General features: G+C 46.7%; 1 protein-coding gene across 2 annotated transcripts in view; it reads left to right on the top strand.

The window, feature by feature from the left end:
• Positions 1–17109, top strand: part of EPG5 (ectopic P-granules 5 autophagy tethering factor) — a 122947-nt gene extending 105838 nt beyond the window's left edge. For both annotated transcript variants that reach the window (XR_015732036.1, XM_060690777.2), the window contains exons 40-44: positions 1412–1654; positions 5352–5571; positions 7441–7656; positions 13113–13227; positions 16263–17109. Coding sequence is in view for 1 of the 2 variants with exons in the window: in XM_060690777.2 (XP_060546760.2) it covers positions 1412–1654; positions 5352–5571; positions 7441–7656; positions 13113–13227; positions 16263–16445 (977 nt within the window). In the remaining variant the exon portion in view is untranslated. The remainder of the gene's footprint in view (positions 1–1411; positions 1655–5351; positions 5572–7440; positions 7657–13112; positions 13228–16262) is intronic.
• The last annotated feature ends 3270 nt before the right edge of the window (positions 17110–20379 follow it).

Here is a 20379-nt window from a genome sequence, read left to right as displayed (position 1 = left end):
TGCACAACATTGGAAAAATGAGAAAACTCCTTTGTATGAAAATATAATTAAAAAGAATATTAGAGTGGGCAGAAATGGCTAGGTTAACATTAAAGATAAAGGAGTCACAGAATATAACTTGGGATCTGTTTTACCAATGGTTAGATAATAAAAATAGAAATTAAAAGTTGGAAGAGTATTATTATATACAAGTAAAGAATATTATTATCATCATTATTATTATTATTCATTAAACATGAAACTCAGTCAACTGAACATTCAAAAATGCATCAGAAATACCATTGACTGGTGCTAATGGTTGATACGGGTTGCTGCCAGCGTCCTAGGTATCAACCAAGTACCTTAAGAGGTACAATGTTCCAAGTAGCGTAGTTTTTTGCTGTTCTGGTGTTATTACAGGAAGCTGCAATTTCTTGATGTGTTTTGCAAAATTCTTGGACATTGTACCAAGTGCCCCGATGACAATGGGTATCACTGTGAACATGTTTCATCCATAATCGCGTAGTTTTGACGGCCAGGTCGCGATATTTCGTGATTTTTTTCCGTTGTTTTTTTCCGACTCTGGCATCTCCTGGTACAGCAATATCAATAAACTGTATGCTTCATATATAATAATAATAATAATACTACCTAGGACGCTGGCAGCAACCCATATCAGCCATTAGCACCAGGGGTGAAATGCTCCCGGTTCGGACCGGATCACCCGATCCAGTAGCGATGGAGACGGGTGGTTTGGAGAACCGGTAGCAAAAATCCCTGCCCCCCCCATGCCCAGCTGAGCCGCACAATCATCAGAGGCTTTTTTTTTTTTTTTACTTTTAAAAGCATTTTTTCTATAACCTCTTCGGCCGAAAAAATGCTTTTAAAAGTTAAAAAAAAAGCCTCTGATGATCGCGTGGCTCAACTGGGATCATCAGAGGCTTTTAAAAGAAAAAAACCCTTTTTTTCTTTTAAATGCCTCTGACGATCCCAGCTGAGTTGCTTGATCGTCAGAGGCATTTAAAAGAAAAAAGCCTCTGCCGATCAGGCAACTCAGCTGGGATCGTCAGAGCCTTTTGAAAGCAATTTTTCTACAACCTCTTCAGCTGAAGAGGTTGTAGAAAAAATGGTTTTAAAAGTAAAAAAAAAAAAAAAATGGCCACGCCCACCTAGTCACATTACATCCCCCCCACCAAGCCACAGAACCAGTAGTAACAAATTTTAGATTTCACCACTGATTAGCACCAGTCAGTAGTATCTGTGACACATTTTTAAATGCCCAGTTGACTGAGTTACATGTTTAATGAATAATAGAGGAAATAATAATAATTTGTAAAATGACCCAGACACAATACACTGTCTATTAAATACTTATGTAGGTTAAAGAAAAAGGTATAAATAATCAACTTTGTTTTTCAACTTTGCTTTGCAGACGCCGATGTCCAGGTTCGCCATGTGTCCTTAACCAGCCTCTTTGCCGAAGCCCTGATGGTGATCAACAACGCCAGTGCCGCCTCGGCAGAATCCCTCCTGGTTTGCCTGTGCCGCTGGGTTGACGGCACAATGCGTGGCTTAGGGGTGATGCCCCTCTTAAGAGCCTCTTGTCAGAGTTTGGCCTCCGTCCAACACATGGCCATGACGATGGAGGCCTGTGTCACTGCCTACTTTAACGAAGGTGAGACGTGGCTTCATTCCCGGCAACACTTCCGAGTTGGCTCTCATGTCTTTTTTTCCCCCTTTATGGAACTGTTCTGACCTAGGCTTCCTGAGTCAGTCAAACACACGAGTAGTCCCAAAAGCTTCTTTTATTGCAACAGCTGTGAAGTCTGTTCATGAGTCCCAAATAGTTGTAAAGAGTCCTTCAGGATAAGGCTGATAAATCACCCACCTTTATCTCCCTTGATATGCTGCCCAAGACCTAATCGGCAAAGCCACATGGAGTCCAGAATCCAACAGAGCTTCAGGCTTTAAACTGCACAGAATGAACAAACGTTGCTTCCTGAAAAGGCCCACGTGCCTTTGCTCCTCTTTTAAGACTTATGGGAGGGGCCAATCATCTCCAGGCCTTAATCCCTAGTCGTCCCACCCTCCCGTGACATATAATTCTTACTATTCAAAAAGTGAACTTCTACTCACAGGAGGAAGCCTAAAAGGCCATTAACGTGGTTTAAACAAGGTTCCAATTCTCCCCATTAAAAATCAAATTGTCGCCCTGTGGGGTGTGGGCCCCACGTTGGGAATCACTGGTCTAGACAGTCACTTATCTGAAATATAGGTTTTCCTGCTTGAGCAGGGGCTGGAGTAGAAGATCTTTAAGCAGTGGTGGGTTCCTCCCGGTTCGGCCCGGTTCGGCCGAGCCGGTAGCGGTAATGATATGACGTCACCGAACCAGTTCTCTTTGTTCGGGAGCTGGGCCCTCCCGCCCCCCACATTATTCTTACCTTTTATTTGGCCCCGCCCCCAATCTATTCGCTGCCTCCCGAGTCCCAGCTGATTGGCTAGAACAAAAAAAACTGTTTAAACTCTTGCTGCAGGGCTTCAAAGGGCCGCCCTACAGCTGATCGGTGTTAAAAGGCAGTGTGGTGGTAGACCAGTGTGCTTGCAAAACAAATGGGTAGACCAGTGCCTCCAAAAACAAATGAGTAGACCAATGCCTCCAAAAACAAATGGGTAGACCGGTGCCTCCAAAAACAAATGGGTAGACCAATGCCTCCAAAAACAAATGAGTAGACCAATGCCTCCAAAAACAAATGGGTAGACCAATACTTCCAAAAACAAATGAGTAGACCAATGCCTCCAAAAACAAATGAGTAGACCAATGCCTCCAAAAACAAATGAGTAGACCAATGCCTCTAAAAACAAATGGGTAGACCGGTGCCTCCAAAAACAAATGGGTAGACCAGTGCCTCCAAAAACAAATGGGTAGACCAATGCCTCCAAAAACAAATGGGTAGACCGGTGCCTCCAAAACAAATGGGTAGACCAATGCCTCCAAAAACAAATGAGTAGACCAATGCCTCCAAAAACAAATGGGTAGACCGGTGCCTCCAAAAACAAATGGGTAGACCAATGCCTCCAAAAACAAATGGGTAGACCGGTGCCTCCAAAAACAAATGAGTAGACCAATGCCTCCAAAAACAAATGGGTAGACCAATGCCTCCAAAAACAAATGGGTAGATCGGTGCCTCCAAAAACAAATGGGTAGATCGGTGCCTCCAAAAACAAATGAGTAGACCAATGCCTCCAAAAACAAATGAGTAGACCAATGCCTCCAAAAACAAATGGGTAGACCGGTGCCTCCAAAAACAAATGAGTAGACCAATGCCTCCAAAAACAAATGGGTAGACCAGTGCTTCCAAAAACAAATGGGTAGATCGGTGCCTCCAAAAACAAATGGGTAGACCAATGCCTCCAAAAACAAATGGGTAGATCGGTGCCTCCAAAAACAAATGGGTAGACCGGTGCCTCCAAAAACAAATGAGTAGACCAATGCCTCCAAAAACAAATGGGTAGATCGGTGCCTCCAAAAACAAATGGGTAGATCGGTGCCTCCAAAAACAAATGGGTAGACCAATGCCTCCAAAAACAAATGGGTAGATCGGTGCCTCCAAAAACAAATGGGTAGACCGGTGCCTCCAAAAACAAATGGGTAGACCGCTGCCTCCAAAAACAAGTGGGTAGACCGCTGCCTCCAAAAACAAATGGGTAGACCAATGCCTCCAAAAACAAATGGGTAGACCAATGCCTCCAAAAACAAATGAGTAGACCAATGCCTCCAAAAACAAATGGGTAGACCGGTGCCTCCAAAAACAAATGGGTAGACCAATGCCTCCAAAAACAAATGGGTAGACCGGTGCCTCCAAAAACAAATGAGTAGACCAATGCCTCCAAAAACAAATGGGTAGACCAATGCCTCCAAAAACAAATGAGTAGACCAATGCCTCCAAAAACAAATGAGTAGACCAATGCCTCCAAAAACAAATGAGTAGACCAATGCCTCCAAAAACAAATGAGTATACCGGTGCCTCCAAAAACAGATGAGTAGACTGGTGCCTCCAAAAACAAATGAGTAGACCGGTGCCTCCAAAAACAAATGGGTGGACCGGAACGCTCCAAAAACAAATGGGTAGACTGGTACAGCTCTGCTAGCAGTTAAAAGCCTGGTAGACCAGTAACTCTGCTAAATCCTATAGAATTGTCACATGACCATCAAGCCACGCCCACAAAATAAGCCACGCCCACAGAACCGGTAGTAAAAAAATTTAGAACCCACCCCTGCCTTTAAGGTCCTTTCCAGCTCGCTCACTCACTCACTCACTCATTCATTCTGTTGAAGAAACAAGCAACCTGGAATTAAGGAGAAACTTCCTAATAGTGAGAATAATTAACCACTGGAACAGCTTGCCTCCAGAAGTTGTGGGTGCTCCATCACTGGAGATTTTTAAGAAGACTGGGCAGCCATTGGTCTGAAATGGTATAGAGCCATGATGGCGAACCTATGGCATGCATGCCACAGGTGGCACGCAGCACCCTTTCTGTGGGCACGCAAGCCGTCGCCCCAGTTCAGCTCTGCTGCGCATGCACGCGTGCCTCCCGCCAGCCAGCTGGTTGTCGGGTCATGCATGCACAAGGGGTGGGCCGCATGTGAGGGAAGCTGTGCGTATGCACGGGGGCGGGGCATGTGGGGGGGGTCGTCTACGCATTGCATTTTGGGGTTCGCTTTGGGCACTCAGTCCGGAAAAAGTTAGCCATCATTGGTATAGGGCAGTGATGGCTAACCTTTTTGCCATCGCGTGCCAGGAAGGGGGGGCGGGGGAGGTTCGTGTGCATGCGTACCCACACCCATAATTCTATGCGCCCCACCCCACGCATGCGACCCCCCCTCCCTCCCCTAGCACGCGATGGCCCGGTAGGCCCGTTTTTCTTTCTCACCTGGCTCCAGATCCTCTCTAAGCATCTGGGGAGGGCGAAAACAGCCTTCCCCACTCCCTCAGAGCTCCCCCGGGAGGCCTGAAACAGCCCGTTTCACAACTTCTGGTTGGACAGGAAGTGACTTTTTTGCTGTCCCCGGCCTCCAGAGACTGCGACGCATGCGCGCCAGAGCTGAGCTGGCGTGCCAGGAGACATGGCTCTGCGTGCCGCCTGCGGCATGCATGCCATAGGTTCGCCATCACGGGTATAGGGTCTCCTGCTTGAGCAGGGGGTTGGACTAGGTCCCTTCCAGCTCTATTTTGATTGATTGATTGATTGCTATGCTATTAATCATTGCCTAGATGAGTTAGTCTAACAACTTTTCTTTTTTCCTCCTCTTCTCTCCCTCCACACCATCTTCCCTCTCCCCTCCCCCCCCCTTTTCTTTTTTTGGGATGAAGACCCTCCTCTCAACCAAGATTTGGGCTGGGGACCAATCGTGGCCTCCTTGCAGGTTCCAGAACTCGCAGCCGAAGACTTCCTCCAAGAGTCCCTTTCGTTGGGCGGCTACCTAACCCTGTATGTTTACACCCTGCAGCAGCTGAACGCTGAGCGGACACTAACCAACGAAATGGGAGTGCTCTTAACTCTAAGCAAGTGGTTGGAACAGGTGTATCCCAGGTAGATCCGTATAGGACTTATCCGTATTTTTCTGAATATAAGATTCTCCGGACTATAAGACACACCTACCTTTTTGGGGGAGGAAAACGAGAAAAAAAAATCCACCTCTGCCTCCCAGCAATTTGCCTCCTTGCAGCAAACAGCCTGTTTCAGTTCCAGTTTCAGCACAGCCTGATTAGCCCAAGGGAAAAAAAATCTGCCTGTGCCTCCCAGCAATTTTGCCTCCTTGCAGCAAACAGCAAAGGCCGAAAATGGGGCGTGCGGAGGCGGCAATAGGCAATGGCAATCCTGCAGCCTTGAAACATCCCACCTTTCTTATTATAAAAAAAAAACCCCAAGGTGGGAAACAAACAGGTAGTCCTTGACTTACAGCTCCAACAGTTCGTTTAGTGACCGTTCAAAGTTACAACGGCACTGAAAAAAGTGACTTATGACCGTTTTTCACAGTTACGACCATCGCAGCATCCCTGCGGTGACGTGATCAAAAGTTCGGACGCTTGACAAGCAAAGTCAAGGGGGAAGCCAGATTCCCTTAACAACCATGTTGCTAACTTAGCGACTGCACTGATTCACTTAACAACGGTGGGAAGAAAGGTTTTAAAATGGGGCAAAACTCGGTTAAGTGTTTCACTTAGCAACATACATTTTGGCCTCAATTCTGGTCGTATGTCAAGGACTACCTGTATTTATTTAGCATCCCACCTTTTATTATTTTTATAAAAAAACCCAAGGTGGCAAACATATTTAATAGTCCCTCCTCATTCTACTTTCCCTATAACAACAATCCTGTGAGGTGGGTTGGGCGGAGAGAGAGAGGGTGACTGGCCCAAAGTCACCCAGCTGGCTTCCATGCCTAAGGCAAGACTAGAACTCACAGTCTCCTGGTGCTGGGCCTAAACTCACCCAGTTGGCTTACATGCCTAAGGCAGTACTCCAATTCTCTCAGTGATTAGCTGAAAGTCACCCAGCTGGCTTTCAGGCCTAAGGCAAGACTAGAACTCACAGTCTCCTGGTGCTTGATCTAAACTCACCCAGTTGGCTTTCATGCCTAAGGCGGGACCAGTACTCCAATTCTCTCAGTGATTAGCTGAAAGTCACCCAGCTGGCTTCCATGCCTAAGGCAAGACTAGAACTCACTGTCTCCTGGTGCAGGGCCTAAACTCACCCAGTTGGCTTTCATGCCTAAAGCAGGACCAGTACTCCAATTCTCTCAGTGATTAGCTGAAAGTCACCCAGCTGGCTTTCATGCCTAAGGGTGAACTAGAACTCACCGTCTCCTGGTGCATGATGTAAAATCACCCAGTCGGCTTTCATGCCTAAGGCGGGACCAGTACTCCAATTCTCTCAGTGATTAGCTGAAAGTCACCCAGCTGGCTTCCATGCCTAAGGCAAGACTAGAACTCACAGTCTCCTGGTGCAGGGCCTAAACTCACCCAGTTGGCTTTCATGCCTAAAGCAGGACCAGTACTCCAATTCTCTCAGTGATTAGCTGAAAGTCACCCAGCTGGCTTTCATGCCTAAGGGTGAACTAGAACTCACCGTCTCCTGGTGCATGATGTAAAATCACCCAGTCGGCTTTCATGCCTAAGGCGGGACCAGTACTCCAATTCTCTCAGTGATTGGCCGAAAGTCACTCAGCTGGCTTTCAGGCCTAAGCAGGGCTAAAACTGGTTCATAGACGGATGCCTTTAACTGCTTTGTCCCTTCCAAAAGGAAGGTTGCGAAATAATTACGCTTCTAGCCAACCCATTCCCCGGATTTTGCAATTGGATTCTTTCAAGCGGCGTCCCCAGGCCGTTCAGCTGATACCGGAGAGCTGGTGGTTGTTTCTAACTGGACCGTGTCTTTCTGGGTTGCTTCCCTGCCCAGCTCTGCCAAGGATGAAGCTAAGCTGTTCCTTTGGTGGCACAAAATCCTGCAGCTCTGCCTGCTCCAAACCGAACAGGAAGATCCCATCTTGATGGAATCGGTCATCCGGGTCTTGACAGCTCTGCAAGGCCGGCAGAGTCTGCTGGCCGAAGAGAGGCTCACCTCTGGACTCCTCGGCGCTATTGGGCTGGGCAGGAGGTCTCCTTTATCAAACAGGTAAAAACGGGTGGGCTTCAAAAATTTTAGCAAGGGGTTCTCTGCCCAGTTGCTGGGTGGGCGTGGCCATGGTGGGTGTGGCCTAGTTTTTTTTGCCCTTCCCGGGCTCTGGAGGCTTTCCTCTGGTGCCTGGGGAGGGCTAAAACAGCCTCCCCAGGCTTCGGAGGCCCTCCGGAAGGTGGTTCCGGCTTTCCCAAACTTCCGGTAGGCCCATTTTTCGCTCTCCCCGAGTCTCCGCGCGCACCCTGCACTCACCTGCATCCAAAACGGGCTGCGTGGGGACTCCTGGGAGGGGGAGGGGAGGGGTGGGTGGGGCCAGCCAGGAGTGGGATTTGGGGGTTCTCCGAACTGCACAGAACCTTAGCTAGAGGTTCTCCCGAACCCCTACGAACTCCCAGCAGCCCACCCCGGGTAAAAACATGAAGAACCAAAAGGTGGCCCTTCCCGGTTGTGTGAAACTGCCTCGGAGACTGTCTATGGAGATTCTTCAGTCAACCAGGTCATGATTGTCCCCACAAAGGTGCTTTTTTCCCAACTGGACTTTCTTGTTGTTTTTCTTTTGAAGACGTTTCGCTTCTCATCTAAGAAGCTTCTTCAGCTCTGACCGGATGGTGGGGAAATGGAAGGATTGATCCTCCTTGCAGACAGCTGGTCATTTGCATCCTTTTTTAGAGAGTCGTTGAGGCCCCTTGGAGGTTTTGTCTGTGTCCTCAGGGTCGCCTGAGTGGTGCAAATGGGCGTGGAGCCTCCTTGGAACCGCTGAGCGGATTGCGTTGTAGACAAGAGATAGATGATGATTATGGCTTGACCCCATCCTTGCGGTTTTAAATTTATAATTGGTTTTAATTGGGTTATTTTAAATTGATGGCCAAAATTATTTAATGTTTTTTAAATTGTTTTTAAATTTTATATGTTGTGTTTTTACCGTGGCTGTTCACCGCCCTGAGTCCTGTTGGAGAAGGGCGGTATACAAATTAAATAAATAAATAAACAAACAAACAAACAAACAAACAAACAAATAAATAAATAAGAAAGAGCTGTGGTGGCGCAGTGGTTAAGAGTGCAGTACTTTCAGGCTACTTCTGCTGACTGCCGGCTGCCTGCAATTTGGCAGTTCAAATCTCACCAGGCTCAAAGTTGACTCAGCCTTCCGTCCTTCCGAGGTCATTAAAATGAGGACTCAGATTATTGGGGTCAGGAGGCTGACTCTGTAAACCGCTTAGAGAGGGCTGTAGAGCACTGTAAAGCGGTATATAAGTCTAAGTGCTATTGCTATTTATTTTTTTTTTTAATTTGATTTATATGCCGCCCTTCTCCGGAGACTCAGGGTGGCTTACAATGTGTTAAGCAATAGCCTTCATACTTTTGTATATTTATACAAAGTCAGCTTATTGCCCCCACAACTGGGTCCTCATTTTACCTACCTTAGAAAGGATGGAAGGCTGAGTCAACCTTGAGCCTTGGCGAGATTCGAACCTGCAGTAATTGCAAGCAGCTGGTCTTAATAACAGGGTGCTTTAGACCACTGTACTACCAAGGCTATTGCTATTGCTATTGCTATCCCTCCCTGGCTGTTGAGAGTGGGTTGTTCAGGGAAACGGGATGATTTATATTCTGGACAGAGAGGACTGCTGGTTTGAAAGAGGGGTCAAAGAGGCCATCTATGTCAAAATTGAACAGCCCTCTCTCAACAGAGGGGGAGAGATATGCCATCATTTATCTCCAATCTACAACACAGTCCTTTCAGCTATTCCAAAAATGCTCCACACCCATTTGCTCCACTCAGGTGACCCTGAGGATACAGACAAAACCTCCAAGTGGCCTCAACGATTCTCTAAAAAAGGATGCAAATGACCAGCTGTCTGCAAGGAGGATCAATCCTTCCATTCCCCACCATTCGGTCAGAGCTGAAGAAGCTTCTTGGATGAGAAGCGAAATGTCTTCAAAGAAAAAACCAGAAAGTCCAGTTGCCTCTTGAAAAAAGCACTTTCGGGACGCCTCTGAGAATTTACCTGCATGTCTCAGTCCTCACCTGTACCCTGTGGTATTTTGGCTTACAAGGTGGAATCTTAACCTGCCTATCTTGCCTTACGATATGAGAATCCATGGGTGAAATCCAGCAGGTTCTGAAAGGTTCTGGAGAACCGGTAGCGGAAATTTTGAACAGTTTGGAGAACCAGCAAATACCACCTCTGGCTGGCCCCAGAGTGGGGAGGGAATGGGGATTTTGCAGTATCCTTCCCCTGGAGTAGGGAGGGAATGGGGATTTTGCAGTATCCTTCCCCTGGAGTGGGGAGGGAATGGGGATTTTTCAGTATCCTTCCCCCAGGAGTGGGGAGGGAATGGGGATTTTGCAGTATCCTTCCCCCAGGAGTGGGGAGGGAATGGGGATTTTGCAGTATCCTTCCCCCAGGAGTGGGGAGGGAATGGGGATTTTGCAGTATCCTTCTCCCAGGAGTGGGGAGGGAACGGGGATTTTGCAGTATCCTTCCCCTGGAGTGGGGAGGGAATGGGGATTTTGCAGTATCCTTCCCCCAGGAGTGGGGAGGGAATGGGGATTTTGCAGTATCCTTCCCCCAGGAGTGTGGAGGGAATGGGGATTTTGCAGTATCCTTCCCCCAGGAGTGGGGAGGGAACGCTGATTTTGCAGTATCCTTCCCCCAGGAGTGGGGAGGGAACGGGGATTTTGCAGTATCCTTCCCCCAGGAGTGGGGAGGGAACGGGGATTTTGCAGTATCCTTCCACTGGAGTGGGGAGGGAATGGGGATTTTGCAGTATCCTTCCCCTGACATGCCCACCAAGCCACATCACGCCCACCAAGCCACGCCCACAGAACCGAGTAAAAAAAATTGACTTCTAGTACTGTGAGAACCTATCTTGCATTAAAATAGTCTTGAGTTTGCTCGGGATAAAAATAGCTGTGGTTTCTCATGTGACACAAACCGCTCACAATGACTGATTTTGTCCTTGCCCTCAGTGGACATGGGACACCGGCTCAATTAAACCCAGTGACTTTGTCTCTGCCTCAACTATTTGACTAAAAAGGCATTAGGCGAAAACCTTGCTTGCCAAAACTATATTAACGGAAGTGGATTTTCCATCTGATCCTGTTTAAAATCCACCACCTGCCCATAAGAGCCTCGGTGGTGCAGCAGACTAAAGTGCTGTTAAGTGCTAGCACTTAGCTGCCAGCTGCCTGCAATTAGTGCAAGTGTGAAGTTTCCGAAAGATGCCCTAATTAATTCATGAGCCATGAGCCGAACTTCAAAAGAAATACAGTCATTTATTAGGAGCACCATTTCGGCAATATTCGGATGCAGTTAGAACTAATCCCACGTAGATTTACGTTCCCCTATGATCCTGTCTCTCCCCTCCTCTCTGGCCATGTCATAAAACACATTCTCCAATTAACCACTTTGGCTGGCTGTGAAATCCAACACCCTCCTTCTGACTGCGGAAAGAAAGCATGTATGGAATGTAGCTTCAGTTAGGGAAATCAATCAGCTCTATCAGTTCTCCCTCCCTCCTGCTCATGGCAACTTGAAAGCTTTGCAAGTTGACATTCGGCTCCCCTCACTTCCCGAGGGCGACCTGCGCAAAGCAAAACAATTTGAGTACAGATGCAGAGTTTAGGGACGTGACCCCCCCACCTGGCTTGTTTGGATTTTCTGCATGAAATTTGGCAATAAGGCGATCGGCCTGGATGTTTCGACTCTTTACCCAAGATGCCTCTGATAAGGGGTAACCCTTCCACTTGATTAATTGAAAGCTTTGCAAGTTGACAGCAAGTTCGAATCTCACCAGGCTCAAGGTTGACTCAGCCTTCCATCCTTTCGAGGTAGGTAAATTGAGGACCCGGATTGTGGGGCCAATAAGCCAACTTTGTATAGAACAACACTGCTTGGGGGGGCCGAAAGCCCTAATAAGCAGGTATATACAAAAAGGTATGCAGGCTATTGCTATAATGCATTGTAAACCGCCCTGAGTCTACGGAAAAGGGCGACATATAAATTGGACTAATAAATTTTCCCGCGATCAATTGTAGAGAGCCTCAGATGAACATTTGGACAGATATACAGATACCCTGTTTTCCCGAAAATAAGACATCCCCTGATAATAAGCCCAATCGGGGCTTTTGAGCACCTGCGCCTCCCCCCTCCGAAAATAAACCCTCCCCGAAAATATTTAAATGCAGAGCTGAAAATTAGGTAAAATGGCAAGAGGAACCACATCTAGCTCCATGCGCCCCAAAATAATAAGACCTCCCCGAAAATAAGGCCAAGTGCTTATTTCGGGATTAAAAAAAATATAAGAAGACTAAAGCACTGTAATTTAACACCAGCTGTCTGTAATTAAAGTAAGTTCGAATCTCACCAGGCTCAAGGTTGACTCAGCCTTCCATTCTTTCTAAGGTGGGTAAATTGAGGACCCAGTTTGTGGGGGCAATAAGCTGAGTTTGTATAAATATACAAAAGTATGAAGGCTATTGCTTAGCACATTGTAGCCGCCCTGAGTCTCCGGAGAAGGGCGGCATATAAATCAAAGTAAAAAAAAAAAAAAAAGAAAGACAGGGTCTTAATTTCGGGGAAACACAGTAATACCTAGGATAATTTCATAGGCTAAAGGAAATCAGACTTCCCTGGCAAGTTTAAGTTGTGTGATCTTCAACTGTTGTCCTCTGAATTTGTGTGTGTGTGTGTGTGTGTGTGTATCTATTTGTATTTCCCTTCCTCCACAGAAGAACTAACACACGTTTAATCCCTTTTGTGATTTCCTAGCTGAGTAGGATACTTATTGACCTCATGTCAAGTCATATACAGGTAGTCCTCGACTTACGACCTCAATGGAGCCCCACATTTTTGTTGCTAAGTGAAACCTTTGTCAAGTGAATTTTGCCTTCCTTTTACGACCTTTCTTTTTACAGTTGTTAAGGGAATCACTGCCGTTGTTAGCGTTACTCCCACGGTCGTTAAGCGAATCCGGCTTCCCCATGCATCAGAAGGTCACAAAAAGGGATCACATAACCCCGGGACGCTGCAACCCGTCATAAATATGAGTCAGTTGCCAAGCGGCTGACTTTGAATCACGTGACCACGGGGACGCTGCCACGGTCGTAAGTGTGGAAAACGGTCCTAAGTCACTTCTTTCCGTGCCGTTGTAAACCTGGAACGGTCCCTAACTGAACTGTTGTAAGTCGAGGACTACCTGTATAGTTACAACGTTGAGTTTAATTACACAGTGGTGGTGGTAGTGGGGGGAAATTGTGAGTAAAATGTGGGTATTTGCGTGTGTGAGAATTAGCATGTGTAGAGCCTACCCCCGGTGACTCAATTTACAGATTAACAGATTAACAAAGTTGGAAGGGACCTTGTAGGTCATCTAGTCCAACCCCCCGCTCAAGCAGGAAACCCTACACCAATTCTTAACTCTCCTCTCTGGATTTTTTTTCTCGGCAGGTTCCGTGTCCTTGCCCGGAGCATGTCAACTTTCCTGCTGGTGCAGGTTCCGGTAGAGAATCAAATTCGGCTGAGATCTAGCCTGGAATTGCAATTGTCTTCAAAAGCTCAACAGGTCCGTTGAGTTCTTGGTGCTTTCAGGGAGGGGTTGCTCTTAACTCTCAACACTTGCAAACACCCGTACGAAAGTGTGTCAACGTGTGTAAGAAAGTGATAAGGATGAGCACCTAGGACGGGGATCAGCAACCTGTGGCTCTGGAGCCGCATGTGGCTCTTTCACCCCTCTGCTGCGGCTTCCTGTCACTCAAAATATGCATCACAACCGCCAATGTGCGACACCCACCAGCACGCGATTATTGAGCTTTTCAACCCTCCCGGTAGGCCAACCATGGATAAATCCAAGAAAAGAAAAGTTTCAGAAGAAAACAGAATGTTTAATTCAACTCCATATGCTAGTTTTTGTGGCCGCTCAAGAAATAGTCAGGCCCGGGAAGGGTTTTGTGGCTCCCGGTGTTTTCTTTTCTGTGGTGAAACGGGTCCAAATGGGCTCTTTGAGTGTTTTTAAGGCTGCAGACCCCTGACCTAGGAGATTCTCAGTCATCCAAGTCAGGGTTATCCCAAAGGTGCTTTTTCAATATGCAACTGAACTTTCTGGCTTTTCTTTGAAGAGGTTTCGCTTCTCATCCAGGAAGCTTCTTCCGCTCTGACTGGATGGTGGGGAATGGAAGGATTTATCCTCCTCGCAGACAGCTGGTCATTTGCATTCTTTGCGACTGGACTTTCTTGTTTTTTCTTCGAAGTCGTTTCGCTTCCCATCAGTGGTGAAATGTAAAATTTGTTACTACCGGTTCTGTGGGCGTGGCTTGGTGGGGGGGGGTGTAATATGACTGAGTGGGCGTGGCCAACTTTTTTTTTTTTTTACTTTTAAAACCATTTTTTCTACAGCCTCTTCGGCTGAAGAGGTTGTAAAAAAAATGCTTTTAAAAGCCTCTGACGATCCCAGCCGACTTGCCTGATTGGCAGAGGCTTTCTTTTTTTTTTTTTTAAAGCCTCTGACGATCCCAGCCGACTTGCCTGATCGGCAGAGGCTTTTTTTTCCTTTTAAAAACATTTTTTCTATAACCTCTTCGGCCAAAGAGGTTGTAAAAAAATGCTTTTAAAAGCCTCTGACGATCCCAGCTGAGCCGTGCGATCATCAGAGGCTTTTTTTTTTTTTACTTTTAAATGCATTTTTTTGGCCAAAGAGGTTGTAGAAAAAATGCTTTTTTTAAAAAAAACTTCTGATAATTGCTGGGCATGGGGGGGGCAGGGATTTTTGCTACCGGTTCTCCGAACCACCCGCCTCCATCGCTACCGGATCGGGCGATCCGGTCCGAACCGGGAGCATTTCACCCCTGCTTCTCATCCACTTTCAAAGGATAAACAGGGAAGGCCAGTTGCAAAGAATGCAAATGACCAGCTGTCTGCAAGGAGGATAAACCCTTCCATTCCCCACCATCCAGTCAGAGCGGAAGAAGCTTCTTAGATGAGAAGCAAAACGTCTTCAAAAGAAAAAACCAGAAAGTCCAGTTGCCTCTTTAAAAAGCACCTTTGGGACAACCATGACTTGGAGGACTGAGAATCTCTTCCTTGGAATGGTGCAACCATCATAAATACATTCTGGTGGCCAAGTACCTGAATTTTGATCACATGACTTGTGGAGTTGTGGTCAGTGTGAGAAACAGTCATAAGTCCCATTTTTTTTAGTGCCATTGTCACTTCAATGGGGATGCCAGATTCACTTAGCCACGGTGTTACTAATTTAAGAACCGTCGTGATTCACTTAACAACTAGAGCAAGAAAAGTCGTGAAATGGGGCAAAATCCACTTAACCACTGTTTCGCTTAGCGACATAAATTTTAGGCTCCATTGCGGCCTACCTGCGTTGCTCCCAACCATCTGGGTCCTCCTTTTACCGACCTCAGGAGGAATGGAAGGCTGAGTCAACCTTGAGCCGGTCAGGATCGAACTCTTGGCAGTGGGCAGAGTTAGCCTGCAATACTGCATTTTGGTTTTCTGGTTAGCTAATGATGGTTTGTCAATTGGAAATGATGGTTTGTCAATTGGAAATGATGGATTGTCAATTGGAAATTATTATTACCCTGTTTCCCCCAAAATAAGACATCCCCTGATAATAAGCCCAATCGGGCTTTTGAGCGCATGGCAATGAGGCCAAGAGCTTATTTCAGGGTTCAAAAAAAATGTAAGACAGGGTCTTATTTTGGGGGAAACACGGTATTATTTATTATTTATTAGATTTATATAGCCGCCTACTCGCCCATGGTGACTCAAGGCGGCTTACAGAATATTAAAAACCACATTTAAAAAACAGTAAAACTAAAAAAAATCAAATGAGGGAATGTCAATTGGAAATGGGCCTGCCCCTGAGATGCACCCGGAGACTCCAGCTGATCCAGAATGCAGCTGCACGGGTTGTTACGGGAGCCCCTCGTTACTCCCATATAACACCCCTCCTGCGTGAGCTGCTCTGGTTACCAGTGGTTCTCCGGGTCCGCTTCAAGGTGCTAGTCCTCACCTATAAGGCCCTACATGACTTAGGTCCGGGATATTTGCAGGACCTTCTCCTGCCTGCCTCTCACCGTCCTGTTCGCTCACATAGGGCTGCTCTCCTCAGGGTTCCGACGGTGAACCAATGCCGTCTTGCTGTGCCCAGGGGTAGGGCGTTCTCTGTGGGTGCTCCCACCCTCTGGAATGAATTACCCACTGAGCTCCGGACGGCTCCTGATCTCCGCTCCTTCCGTTGGGACTTGAAGACTTGGCTTTTCAAACAAATAGGCTGAGACTGATTCCGGGCTTTATTATTTACTACTAATTAATTATTTGGATTAAATTATGATTTTATTGTACTTGTTTCTTAACTTGTGTTCGCCGCCCTGAGTCCTTTGGGAGAATGACGGCATATAAATACATGAAATAAATAAATAAATAAATAAATAAATAAATGAATGAATGAATGAATGAATGAATGAATGAATGAATGAATGAATGAATGAATGTCAATTGGAAATCTGTATCGCAAGAGAACTCGTAGCAGTAACAACTTGTCCTGTTAATCCATCCACTTGACATGTTTTGTGTCTGTCCTTCTAGGCTCTCAACGCTCTGGACTCTCTGGCGTCAAACAAACAATACGCGGACTACCAAGGACAGATCCTCCAAGCATCCCAGTTCATCAAAGACTCTCACCATTGCCTACATGACGGGACTCACCTTCTGGCTATCCTCCTCAACACTTTGTACGCGGAAGTGCGTTACTTGGACGCGATACGATAACGGGAAGCAAGCCGGGAGGTTGCTTCTCGCTCTAATCATGGATTATGTTCAGTTTACAGTCGGAGATAATGTTGCACAAGGGATTGGCATACCCGGAGGTATGTTTTGCTGGCCGTGGGAGACGAAAGGAAGGATGGAGAAAGGAAGGATGGGAGGGAAAGTTTGAATTCCCGTTGCCGTACTTTGAAAGCGATTGGCTTCCTTCCAGAAGGCCAACCACGGGCCGTTTCCTTGGGATCTGTTCAGGAAGAGCCACTTTTGGTGCGTCAAGGAATTCGCTTTGTTTAAAGACCAACAGTGTCCATTTTCTGTTTTGACTGCCTTTTTGTTCACACTTTTTCAAACTTGTGCCATCTTCTTCGTCGCCGCTTTCTTCTTCTTTATTTGAATGTGGACCTGTTTCCATCGCAAAATGCTGAATGGTCCTTTGACTTCCTGCTCTCCTTAATTGGTTTCCGCCTTTCCCCCTGAAGTGAATTCTTGCCCTGGTTGGGGGATGTTAAAAATAGGTTCCGTCTGTGAATTAAACTGGAGACTATTTTTTTGGGGGGGGGGGGCTGTCTACACTGCTGGATTTATCTGTGGAAGGGATATTAAGGAGGGAAACCCTCGTGTGAAGTTTGCACAATTGATTCTACTTGGAATAAATCACTCGTTTTCCCGATGACTCACTTATCCTGAAGTACAGCGAGACACGATGTTTGCACGAGCGTGGGGAATGTATAATTGGATTAATTATTGGGTGAGGGTGTTGACCTTAAGATAATTTAATTTAGGACAATATAGATTTTTTGCAACAGATACCTTTCGGGAAAAACAGCCAGTTTTGCAGGATTCTCGTTGCCTCGGGCTGGTGGCTTGACTCTTAACATATGCCCGTGATGGTAAACCTATGGCACGTGTGCCACAGGTGGCACGTGGAGCCATACCTCTGGGCATGCAAGCGTTGCCCAAGCTAAGCTCCAGCGCGCATGCGCACACTGGCCAGCTGATTTTTGGGCCTTCTGGGCCCACCAGAAGTCGGGAAACGGGCTGTTTCCTGTCTCCGGGGGGATGGGGAAGGCCGTTTTTGCCCTCCCCAGGCTCCTAGAAAGGCTCTGGATCCTGGGGAGAGCAAAAAACGGTCCTACCGGGCCCACCGGGCCATCACGTGCCAAAAGCAGGAGAGCGCAGGGGGTCGCACACATATACGCGGGGGGGGGCGGGAATTATGGGTGTGGGCACACACGCGCGACCCCCCCGCACTCCCCCCATTTTTGGCAGAAGACAGCAAAAAGGTTAGCCATCACTAACATATGCCATTGCCTTGAATGGTTTTTGTTTCTTCCTGCAATCTGACACAATTAACCTGCATTAAACCCAACATTATTCTCACTTCCAATAAGCTAGGGCAGGGGTGTTAAACTCTATTGCATTGTGAGCTGCATCAGGGTTGTGTTTGATTTCTGGGGGCCGGGGTGGGCGTGGCCAGAATGGGCGTGGCCAGCTCAATGTCACTCGTATCGGGAGCGCCTGTGGCAGCCCGAGCGCTCTGCCAGCGAAAACAGGTTCCCGAGCTCCGTTTTCGGCTGCCACGACCTCCTGCAACCCTCTGCCAGCGAAAATGGAGCTCAGGAGGGCTGCACACGACCCTCACGAACTCCGTTTTTGCTGGAAGAAGCACCACGGGCCAGGCTGCTGTTTCCGGGGTGGCCTTGCGGGCCAGATCTAAGATCCGGTCCACAGGCCTTGAGTTTGACACCCCTGAGCTAGGGCAATTGTCGCTAGAGACACAGACAAAAGACACAGCTTTTACTCTGTGTTGTAAGCAGGTTCTTACAAGAAAACAGTTGGGTGTTTGAAGTTGTCGGAGGAATAGAGGCTCCACAGGACAAAATACACCTCTTTCTATTTTGCTCCAGAACACATCCAAATCTAACATTCAAAATACATTTTTTTCTCCTCTGAGCACATCTGGAATCACCGGTTTATTTTCATACTACCAGCCACACTTAACACACTCCCTTAAAAACGATCTACCATTTACCATATTTTTCAGACTATAAGACAGTTTTTTTGTCTCCCAAAAGGGGGTGGAAATGTCTGTGCATCTTATAGACCAAATATTGCTGAAGCCCCGCCTACCCGCCAACCGTTTTTGGCCTCTGCACGCCCTGTTTTCCGGCCTTTTTCTGGCCTTTTTTTGGCCTGTTTTCGGGGGGGGGGGTTTCAGCCCATTTTTGAGGCTTTTTTCAGCCTGTTTTCAAGGCTTTTTTGGCCTATTTTCAAGGCTTTTTTCTGCCTGTTTTTGAGGCCTTTTTTGGCCCATTTTTTTGGGGAAAAGCCTCAAAAACGGTCCGAAAAAAGCCTCAAAAACGGGCCAAAACAAGCCTCCAAAACGGGCAGGAAAAAAGGCTGAAAAAGAGCCAAAAATGGAACCCAGGGAGGCAAAAAAAATTTGTGGTGTTGTTTTCCTCTTCTAAATTTAGGTGCATCTTCTAGTCAGGTGCGTCTTATAGTCCAAAAAATACGGTAACTGGTGCAGAGGCCTCAAATTCTGTTATAGGAGCCTTCAAGTATTAACATCCAAAGTGAACAAAAGCAAAGGTTGTCAGACTTTGCTTAAGCTACCCCTTGTAATCGTCGTGTGATGGCCTTTCACCCCACATGCATCAAATGCTCTGCACGTTGCTAGCTCAGGGTGTCTTCGCTCCCCCCTTTCTCATTTAAAACGCTATTTCTTTTCGGCTGCTCATCAGTAAAATGCAGAGCGCCTTTCCTTTTGAAAACGGTAATTGCGTTTTCGCACCTCTAGTTTCCACTTAGCAGCGGAGCGTGTTTTCTGCCTAACAGCCCGTCCTGATTCATCTGCATCTTACGCGGCCGGTGTTTAGTGATTTTGCCTTTCAGCTAATTATTGCAAAATTAGTCGCTTTTCTCTTCCTCCCGCCTTGCCAAATTATGCAAATTATCGGCGTTTTTTTTGTGTGTTTTTTTGGCCATAGGTATCTTGAGAAAGGAAGAGGTAGATTGCAGATGGAGATGTTAACACTGGTAGTAGGTTGATCAAAAAACAGTGATGCGAATAGAGGGGGGAGAAAACATTTTCAAAGGATCTTTGTACAGATCTCACAAGTGTGTGTGTGTGTGTGTGTGTGTGTGTGTATGAGGGGAAACCACATTTTTCTTTTGGAGACACACAAAACGTCTTCCCTAATGTTTCTTTTGGCACAGCGGAAACGATTCAAAGAATACATTTGTGGAGGTGCAGGCTGCGGGTGTGTCTGTGCGTGATAATTTGGGGGTATGGTTTTGCACAGAAAGCGTGTTTAAAATAGTCACTACTTTCCTGGATCGCGTGAAATAAAGAGAAATACCAACTTGAACTGCTTTGTAAAGTGCTTTGCCACTTGTGACTTACAAACCAGTGTATGTAAATGTATGTGTACCAGTGTACAGTCCTCAACTTAAAACAGTTCATTTAGTGACTGTTCAAAGTTACAAGTGACTTTGAACCATGGCCAACTCACTACAGCCAATCCTCCAAGGCCAACTCTCCATGGCCAACTCACTTTGGGACAACTCGCCGAGGGACAATTCAACAATTCAATTTAATTATTTAAAATAATTTTAAAATATGTTATAATTTTTGTCATGCGCTTTTCATCTTGTCCTTCCTATTCCCTCCCTTTCTTTAATGATTCTGTTCCACCATTTCTTACATATTGGTGTAACTCTCGTCAACACGGCGAGTTGGCCGTTGGAAGTTGGCCACGGTGAGTTGGCCGTGCCGAGTTGTTGCCGCTTGGTGTGATCATCAGGACATGCCTAGCAGCAATTGGCAACAATCACAAGCAATGTATCGATGGGGAATTTCAATCCCTGAATTGAAGAAGCTTCTTGGATGAGAAGCGAAACATTTGCAAGGAAAAAAATAACCAAGAAAGTCCAGTTG

Source organism: Pantherophis guttatus, chromosome 2, assembly GCF_059756535.1.
Source record: "Pantherophis guttatus breed Tessera chromosome 2, ASM5975653v1, whole genome shotgun sequence".
NCBI classification, from domain to species: domain Eukaryota; kingdom Metazoa; phylum Chordata; class Lepidosauria; order Squamata; family Colubridae; genus Pantherophis; species Pantherophis guttatus.
This window is presented reverse-complemented; position numbering and strand designations above follow the sequence as displayed.